At 42.8% G+C, this 10000-nt stretch overlaps 1 protein-coding gene across 3 annotated transcripts in view; it reads right to left on the bottom strand.

The window, feature by feature from the left end:
* Positions 1 to 4058: 4058 nt before the first annotated feature.
* Positions 4059 to 10000, bottom strand: part of rbms1a (RNA binding motif, single stranded interacting protein 1a) — a 49765-nt gene continuing 43823 nt past the window's right edge. For 2 of the 3 annotated variants that reach the window (XM_063212020.1, XM_063212021.1), the window contains exons 11-14: positions 8604 to 8714; positions 6026 to 6106; positions 5368 to 5440; positions 4059 to 5281 (exon numbers count right to left, since the gene is read on the bottom strand). In XM_063212020.1, coding sequence (XP_063068090.1) covers positions 5375 to 5440; positions 6026 to 6106; positions 8604 to 8714 — 258 coding nt within the window. In that variant the 3' untranslated portion in view covers positions 4059 to 5281; positions 5368 to 5374. The remainder of the gene's footprint in view (positions 5282 to 5367; positions 5441 to 6025; positions 6107 to 8603; positions 8715 to 10000) is intronic. The other variant, XM_063212022.1, reaches the window with a different exon arrangement.

Genomic DNA, 10000 nt, shown 5'->3' with positions numbered 1-10000 from the left:
ACACACACACACACACACACACACACACACACACACACACACACACACACACACACACACACACACACACACACACACACACACACACACACACACACACTCTCTCTCTCTCTCTCTCACGGAAAACACTAAAATTTGCTAAAACACCTAATGTTTTAAATGTGTTTCTCTTCACGGAGAGGAAATATTTTTGTGTTTCTGCTGTGCGAGTGGGTGAGGACTGTTCATTCCTCCACAGCGTGAAAACAAGAGGCCTGGAACACACTTGTGGTTGAATTTTTTTATTTCAAAAAAGGGTTTGACAGAGGAAAGGATGACAGGGTATTTTTAAATCTACTGGGTGGTATTTAAATTAAGATTAAAAAAAGAAACATTTCGGCAGTAAGAAACAATGCAAAAATAACAAAGCAGTTTTTTTTCTCCTTGGATTGGACACAATTAGGACTGGCACATTTGTGGCTCTTGTAAAACCGAAAAAGAAAAGAGGATTCACTCTGTATTGGATCTTGTAGACAACTCTTATGAAATTCTCTCACTTTTTGCGTTTGTCTGTACAAAAGAAATCAACTCATAAATTATTATTACTTTATTTTCCCACCACTTTATGTGACTGTTTTGTTGAATTGTTGATGTCGAGTATAGTGAACTAAATGTCTGACAGATAATGTTCACTGTTGTTGTTGATCACCATGACGACTGTTTGCTTTGGTTACTGGGAAAATGGCCGCCCCCATAAACAAGAAAGACCTCGAATTCAGGTGGGCAGACATTTATCGGAACACAACATACCATTATCCATTTATTCAGCTCCCACTCTTCTTAGTATCTTCCCACCCCAAAAAAACTCAACACAACTCTTCCCAAAATGGCAGGTGGAAAGCAGTGACCAAAATGACCCAAATCAAGGATCTTTTAACACACCCAGAAGGTTATCTGCTTTCCACCCAACAACCGTCAAGCAATACCTCAAAAAATAAAACAAAAAATACAAAAGAAACCCACTAATCTAAAAACCAGATGCTTCCTCAGAGAAGAGGTGGAAAGGAAAGAGAGAAGGACGAAGAAGAAGAAGAAGAGTAGGAGAAAGAAGACAGTAGGAAGAAGAAGAAAAAGAGAAAATGACGGAGATGAAGAAGAGGTTTCCTGTAGTGTAGTTGTGTCCAGCTCCTGAGCCGGACCGTTTATAGCGAACGCTCTGTGAGGAGGAAGAGAGAGAGTTTGTGGGGGAGAGGGGGAGGGGGACTGAACCTGCATGTCCCCATCCTCAGTGCACCCCCTGCTCACTTCCCTTGCACACAGCTCATGCATCTCTGAGGTAGTTCGTCGGCCATTTTGCAGACCATTAACATCAAAACACGCCAGCTCCTTCTCCACAATATAATATATAACGTATATATAGCTCTGTCATTTCAATTGATTGGCTTGAATGGTATAGCATCGGAATCAGTCTCAGGCCGAAACAAAAAAAAAGGCCTGTTGCAGCGTGTTTGCTTGGGAGCGCTCAACACAAAGGTTCTGTGTCTTGGCGTAGCGATTAAAATCAGCTGTTTTGTTTTTCTACATTTATTGCCTTATTCTAATGCAGCTTTTCCACTTTCATGTGGCAAAAAGGATTTATATGTGTAAGGACCTTTTGTTTGTTAGAAAGGAATGAATGAATGGTTTGAAGGTTGAAAAATGTAGTGTCGTATCAGGTACACTGAGCAGGTGTCTTGGTTCACTGCATCTGGGCGAGCCAGCCTATGAAGAAACTGAACAGAAACCTGTTTCTGGAAAGCATCGCTGCTAACCGGTTAGCGACTTCATAGGTTGCCAATGGGAACTTACATTGCAACCAAGTCACATGCTAACTTAGTTACCAGCGACGCTATCTAGAAACACACCCCTGAACTTAAATTAAATGCTCTGGAATGGAACAAAGGCACAATATCCAAACTACTGTCCATGCTAGTCCAGCCCTTCACACGTCACCCACATTACTGTATTTACAGGATGAGATATGGAAGGGACAGCTGACAAAGGGGGAGAGGAATCTAGCACGAAAAAGCTTTATAACTACCACTACTAAGTATTACTACTACTGGTTCTACTACAGGGTGTCAAGGAGACATAACTGAATTCCACACAGCCAGCGACAGTCAGATCCAACGTCTCAGCAAGATCTTATCATTTTGACGGTCTTTGGTAATACCCAGTTCTCTTTTGTGAGATCAGTTCATCTTCAGACAAAAGAACGGTGGCCAGTTATTCTCCCTTTTGAAAAGTCAAATATGTGCCATCATCATAGCCTAGTCTCTGAAACTAATGAAGAAGATTAGAGACTTTGAGACTAAGACATTGTTCAGAAATGAATAGTTCTGAACAGGTCACCGCCAGACCAGGTCAGTGCTGTGAATGTAAATGTACCAGCTGGGCATATATTTGCCAGAAACACACACTGAGGAGTACGCCTACAGCACACACAGCAGAGAGATGATGACACAGGGGCAGCTAGCGAAGCAAAGCGTGAAACTAACATTTGCCTTTCAGTTAAAGGATCTCTATGCTCACAGTGTACACTTCACGCCATGCTCTGCTGACTCAGGATCACGTCAGATCCCAGTTTTGAGGCTAAGTTGCACTAAAGTTTGCTGTTTTCAGCTCTACGAGACCATATCTGCAGTGAAGCGCTAATGGGTGGGGCTAGCACATGTTTGCCTAGCTATGGATTCCCAGTTTGAGGGGTTGCACTAAGTTAGCCATTTTAATGTCTAAGAGGCCCCATGTGCACTGAATCTCTATGGATGTGCCCCGGGTGTGTTTGTCTTAGCTATGTACAGCATGTCATGCGTTTGTGGCCTCTTCCAACACCTTCACAGCTGATTGGGCAGGGAAGGTCATTGGAAGGTCACAGAGGATTAATGTTTTAGATTCAGTCAGGTGTGTAGATTAGAACCATAACGCTCAGGTGAATCGGGTTTGTCTCCTCAAATAAATGGGAGGGCAGCACCGGCAGTTGAGTTGTATGTTTCTTCAGGTTCAAGCGGAAGGAAGGAAGAAAAGCGGTATCAAAAGGGAGATGTCAACGGTTCATCTGTTTTTGATCACTGTTTGCTGTTCACAGGTGCAACGTTGTAGCGTCTATATTGACCACTACTTGATGATGACGAAAAAAAGAGAACGCAAATCCCCCCAAAAAAACAAATAGCAACAAATGCAAAAAATTCTGCCTGCAACAATGAAACCATAGCCCTAGAAGTACCAACTGACGCTTTTCAACATGCCCTGTCTGTTATCTGAGATTGGTCTTTCAAAATGTCCTGTCCATCCACCCATTTAAACGCACCAATAGTTCTACAACGTTTACGGTACGTGTTTTCTATGTGAGACCCCCTTAGAACGTCCTTGTCAAGTATTTGCATCCTTGATGTCTGAACAAGACAATGTGGAGTGCAAAGAAGCACAATATCTATTAACATGTGAGGCAAAACCTGGCGTGCAATTGACAACAGAAAGAAATATCAGGTGCAAAAAAATACATATTTTTGATTTTTCATCACAAGGAAACTATTGCTTAACTTTTTCTTTTTTTAAAGACTATTGGGAGATGGGTGTCACACTGAGGCCAAGAGGGCATTGGATGCATGCCCATGTCTTAACCACAGATGTGTTTACTGTTTTATTGTGAAAGGGTGAAAATCATGAAGGGGAAACGAAAAATTTGATGCAGTTTAGCCACACTAGTACCAACACAATTTGCTGATCCGTGGCTAAGGTGCTGGATTGAATTAACGCCTGTATTGCATTTTCATCACAGAGTTAGAAATAATAAACATTTTGCACGGACCTTTCTGCTAGCCACTACCTTAATGCTCTTCACACAACCAAACCCCCCCACCCCCCACCACAAAAATCATCATCACCATCATCATAATCTCCAATGTGAAATATAGAATCTCTTTTTTTGTCATACAGCCTCTGCCCACCATGCTTAGACACCTCCCACCTCCCACACCCCCCCTCCCACAACAACTTTAAGTCCCTCCCCTCCCCTCCGAACCGCCCACCCAAGACGACCACTTTTCATCTACTACTACTACTATATCACATCAGACTCAGGGCGTACTCACACTAGCCTCGGTTCACTCGTATCGTACTGGAGTAGGCTTTGTTTCCGTTGGCTCCCATTCTCCGCATTCACACAGTATTTAAAACTCAATCTAAAACCATGGTGGCATGGTGACGTGAATAGAATGCTAGAATTGCGCCAAAAGCTAATGAATTTTTACCCAACAACAGAGTTATTGACGATCTCATGGAATTTATAACTGTGCTCAGGCACATTTGCAACCACACATCACTATGTGTACAAAGCAGATTTTAGGGGGTCAATTGTACTCGGGTACGGTGCGGATGTCGTAGTGTGAGTACACCCTTAGAAGGCAAAGATTTGAAGGAAGCTCAAACAGCGGAATACTCAAATACACACAAAAGCGCACACATACACACATACAAGGGCACACACACGCACACAACCACAGCCATGTCAACAGACATGCTTGCATACACGCACAACAACGCGCACACACAGACACACAAACAGACACACAGTGCATCCTAGTATAAAATTAGCTAAGTCCATGGGTGGGAATCAATTAAAAAAAAAAGTTTTCACTCAAATCACTGCATGCGGATGTCAGCCCCATTCTCACAGCAAGGGGAAAGCGATGGAGCTGAATAATTTTTTTTTGCCTTTTTCATAGGTTGTTTTTTCCTTCTAAATTCACTCGGAAGAGCACACACTGCTTGCTCCTTTTTTAAAATTGATTCAAAGAAGAAAGTTTTCAAGAGGACAGTCTGCCATGGAAGAAGCATCAAACCTCATGGTCCTCACGCACATGGTAGTCACTGGGTGTTCTCTTGTCGAAAGATTGACTGCACTTCTTTGAAGAAGAAGAATAAAGAGAAGAAAAAAAGGCTGTGCCTATTTGTGCACTCTTGTGTCCTTAAAAAAGAGGTTGATCTCATGATTTATTTTTTCATTAACAAAATAAAAACTTTGCCCAGGTTGTCATCATCCTTCGACTGCGAGAGTTGCACTGTCACCCAAAAAAGTTCAAAGAAGTTACTGTTTTTTGTTTTGTTTTGTTTTTTTTCGTCCTTTCACGTCATTTCCATTTTCTTTTGAGTCTCCATCCTGACAAAGACGTGTGGTTTTGATGTCATATCCTCCCAGAGACAGCTTGTTTTAGTTTCCATGGAAACAATGTTCCTTCTGTCCATACTCTTTGACCTCCTGTTCCTACAAAGATAAACAGAAATCTGTCATCTGCATGGTCAAACTTCAAGAGTGAAAACAATTGATTATTATCACCAGTTAGTAAATACCTTAGTACTACTTGTTGGGTTGATAACTGTATGTTGAATGATCACTGGATGATTCGATGGGGGTTGAATTGTCCTGGGAATCAAAAGAAAATTATATTTTTAGATGATCCCTTCCGAGCACTTGTGACGTGATACTTTTATTAAACCAATCAGGTGTTTTGCAGTAGCCTACGGGTTTAAGTCGGGCCACAATCTAAATCTGTAATATTTCTGGAGTGATGGTGTCAGATATGCAAATTGAATTTGTTTCATCAAACATAAAACCCTTTCCATTTCCGTTCTATAGGTCAATTCTCTAGAGTAGTGAGCATTTCCTTCAGTTACATTCAAGGCCTAAGATCAAATGATTTGCATTATTTGTGTGGGCAACAGTACTGGACTCTGCCTGTCAACGACATCGGTGTGATATAAAAGCCAGCGTCCAACTCTGAATCGCAGAAGAGAGTGTGGGGGCATAATTTAAAACTGTGAATGTTGTTGGCTATTTTTAGCCTAGCACCTGAGCCATTTTCTGCACCCCCCACTCCCTGATCCACTCACCTCAACGGGCATGGTGGAGGCATTGTGTGTGTGTGTGTGTGTGTGTGTGTGTGTGTGTGTGTGTGTGTGTGTGTGTGTGTGTGTGTGTGTGTGTGTGTGTGTGTGTGTGTGTGCTCACCTCAACGGGCATGGCGGAGGCGTGGATGTGTGCATACTGGGGGATGTAGGCACCCTGCATGCTAGCGTTGGCTGGAATAAACTGTGTGTGAGAGAGAGAGAGAGAGAGAGAGAGAGAGAGAGAGAGAGAGAGAGAGAGAGAGAGAGAGAGAGAGAGAGAGAGAGAGAGAACATTGAAAAGAGTGGGAAAGAAAAGAAAGAAGGGAATAGAGAAACAGACAGAATAGACAGAAAGAACAGCAAGATAAAAGGCAAAGAAAGAAAGAGAAGACGGGAAGACAAAAGAATGAGCGAGACAGATATAGAAAGAGCAAGATAGAGAAAAATAAGAGCAAAAATAAGAAAGTTAGAAAGATACATAAATATATGCAGCACAAGCCTTGATCACTGGGATTAAAGAACAATTGCAACTTGATGTGAGCAGAACATGGACATTTCAGAAATGTAGTGCCATCTATTTTTGGAATATAACAAAGTTTTGAGAGGAGAAAAATGATGTACAGTATGCCAACATTTATACTGGCAAGATATACAGCATGTGTCGTATTTGCAAGCCCCAGTGAAAAGATATGGGCAAGAGAGAGCTTAGAAGCCACAACCAGAGATTTGACTGGCAATCAGAAAAAGACACATTTGATTATGTAGGCCACAAGTAATCACATTTGGTTTGAAGGGCCCCAGAGGAGATCTACTAGTTTCACGTTCAAGCTCTGGTTAGCCTTGCCCAGGAATGGAAATGTTTGTCTAGCCTTAGCCCACAATTGATAGCTTAGTTTGATGTAGAAGGAAAGAATTCCTTCAGGAGACAAAAAATATGGCAACAGTGGTATTGCATTTGAAATGTGTTATTTTCTTCCTCTATAAACAGGTAATGTAATCCAAGAGAGGCCCTGTGCCTTTCAAAGTGCCTTTTGTGGTGTGGCGCTAAAATTGTAATAATCAAGTCTTCATCTTTTACTTCAGGCTCTCTGTCATCTCATAGCAATGTTGTTACAATGTTATTGAGCTTTTTCAGCAATGAGCGAATGCAAAGAGGCTACGAGCAGTGCACTGAAACGTTTGCACTTTTGTAAAAAGCTCAGCATACTCTGAGACCATTTAAGTCCCACTTTTATATGACCATCTCTTGTTAGTTGTTTTTCACTGAGTGTGAGCTACAGAATTCCTGATTTTGAATTGCTCTATGAACAGGTAATCACAGGAAACAACTACCTGGCCTGGTAAAGAGCCGCATATGTGTATCAGATCAACACGTTGCTCTCTGGGTGTCTGGGTGTGTCTATTCTATTCTATTCTATTCAATTTTGTTCTGTTGTATTCTATTCTAAGATATGGCATTTTGGCCTTCAGTGGACAGCTGAACCGACAATGTCTGGAAGATTTTCTATTCCTTAGGCCGAAACTTTTGAAATTGAATGACAGAGCCCTCCTTTTGTCACAGCCATCCATCTTGAAAAAGCAACGTAGCCTAATGTGATGCTCAATGCAAAAAAATGTGTGACATTTGCAATTTAAATAGATTTTATGGATTCTTGACTCTTAAAACAGACTCTTAATATTCACCTTGGTACAAGGTTACACTGCGTTTAAGGCACAATGATTTATGGCCAAAGGAGTTCAGCTACACAGAGAATTTTGTAGTGTTAATTCAACACCAACAGGGTCCATTTTAACACTCACAGTGTTGGTACAGCGCCTCCAGTGTTGAATTGGCCCTTCAAAATGTGCTGTGATCTCAGCAGAAAAGTAGAGAAAACTTATTTTCTAAACAAAGTAACCTTCCAACAAGAAAAAGCTCATGAGAACAGACTATAGGGAATAGGAAATTCTTTGATTGTATTTTTGTCACTAGAAAATACATTTTAATCGGAAAAGTAAGAAAGATAAATGGTCTTACAACAGCATAAAATATACTATTCTTTCACTCTTTCTACTTTTGGGGTTTATTACGCTCTTTATGCTCTTTCAGTAAGACGCAAAGCCACTTATTTTCGATATGAGGATCGACTTAATTGCACAGACACCTGCCCAATTTGCTTACAGTGATATTTCCTGCTCAACCCTACATCCATTTGGGCATTAGAAAGGACAAATAAAAGTGAAGTTTCGCACTGAATACAGAGTGAAAACAGAATGGTCCTGAGCTGCTGGGCTATAAGGCTTTGTCACTAACACTTAGCAGTTCTTCTGAGCATGACCAGACACAACACTTAGCCTCAACAGCAGCAGTAGAAAAGAACAGGAGGAAGAGGAGGCGGAGGAGGAGGAAGGAAGGAAGGAGAGAGAGGGAGAGAGAGAGAGAGAGAGGGAGAGAGAGACGGCGAAGAGGTGGAGGACAAGAGAGTATAGGAGGAAGACAAGGAGGAAGAGGAGGAAGAGAAGGAGACAGAGCAAGAGAGAGAGAGGGGGGGATAGCAAAAGAGAGTGTGAGTGAGGAGAGAGAGAGAGAGAGAGAGAGAGAGAGAGAGAGAGAGAGAGAGAGAGAGAGAGAGAGAGAGAGAGAGAGAGAAAACAGAGCGAGAGAATGAAAGAGAGCAGAGAGAAGCGAGAAGAGAGCAGGTGTGGGGGAGGCTGCTCACCGCTGCCGTGTTGCCCAGAGACAGATGCCCCATCTGCTGCGTGAGGGGCGCCATGATGGAGGACGGCTGCAGTGTCATGGGGTGCTCCATAGAGGGCGACAAAACCCCTCCCTGCGCCACAGCACACGCCACACACACCACACCACAGCACAGGAAGGAAGAGAGAGTCAGGTTGAAGAAAAAAAAACAAGAGAAGCGTAGAGAACATGATGAAAAGGAAAAGGCCAAAAGAGGGGAAGAAAATAAGAAAGGAACAGAGAACATGGCACAAAAAGAGAGGAGGAAAAGAATACCAGATAGGGATGAAAAGACGAGAAATAGAGTAAAAAAATAATGAATAAGAGAGGGATAGAGAACATGACGAGGGAAAAGGCAAAAAGAGAGGTGGAATAGAAAGCCAGAGAGGAGAACAGGAGAAAATAAATACAAAATAGATAGGATAACATGGCGAGAGAGAAGGAGAGAAGAGAGGGAGGAAAGGAAAGCCAGACAGGGGAACGGAAGAGAAGAGAAAAGACGAGCATGAGAGAAAAAAGACATAGAGTGAGGATAGAGAGAACATGAGAGACAATTGTGAATGAGAGAAGAGATAGGATAGTAGAGCCAGAGAAACAGAGGGCGAGAGAGAGAGAGAGAGAGAGAGAGGGCAGGAAATGGTAGTCGAGACAATAAGATGGATGACAGACAGGAAGAGAAAAGAGGAGGAGGGAAAATATGGATTACACTGAGCGAGAGAGTGACGCAATCTTAAAAAAATAAACCCTTCCCTTGCGTTATTTATGATCGGATGGCCATGCAAATGGCCCTTAGGCCACAGCAGATAGCGAGAGTGCGCGGTGCTTAACCATGCAGGCCTGTATGCAAAACACAAGCAGCACACTACAGACAGTAGCCCACAGAGCGACAAAACAGGACACAGACACAGATAGTGGTTTGGCAGAGCGGAGCCGAGCCGAGCGGAGCAGAGGGCAGCGGGAGTAGACAGTGTGTGTGTGTGTGTATGTGTGTGTGTGTGTGTGTGTGTGTGTGTGTGTGTGTGTGTGTGTGTGTGTGTGTGTGTGTGTGTGTGTGTGTGTGTGTGAGTGTGTGTCTGTGTGTGTGTGTGAGAGAGAGAGGGAGTAAATGTGTATGCATGAATGTGTATGTGTGTGTGTGTGTGTGTGTGCGTGTGTGCGTGTGCGTGTGCATGTGTGCGTGTCTTTGTGTGTGTGTGTGAAAATGGGGTTTTGGCATTAAAAAGGCTGCATTTCCCTATCAGGGCATGGCAGAGACAACAAGACCCCCCCCCCACACACCCAAACACATACACAAACACATTTCCTCTACTCTCTCCTCCCCTCACCGCCATCTGTGAAAGAAATACAGATGGCACCAGCCCCCATACACACAGTCACAGA

Source organism: Engraulis encrasicolus, chromosome 12, assembly GCF_034702125.1.
Source record: "Engraulis encrasicolus isolate BLACKSEA-1 chromosome 12, IST_EnEncr_1.0, whole genome shotgun sequence".
NCBI classification, from domain to species: Eukaryota; Metazoa; Chordata; class Actinopteri; order Clupeiformes; family Engraulidae; genus Engraulis; species Engraulis encrasicolus.
The sequence above is the reverse complement of the archived record's forward strand: the minus strand, read 5'-3'. Positions and strand labels throughout refer to the sequence as shown.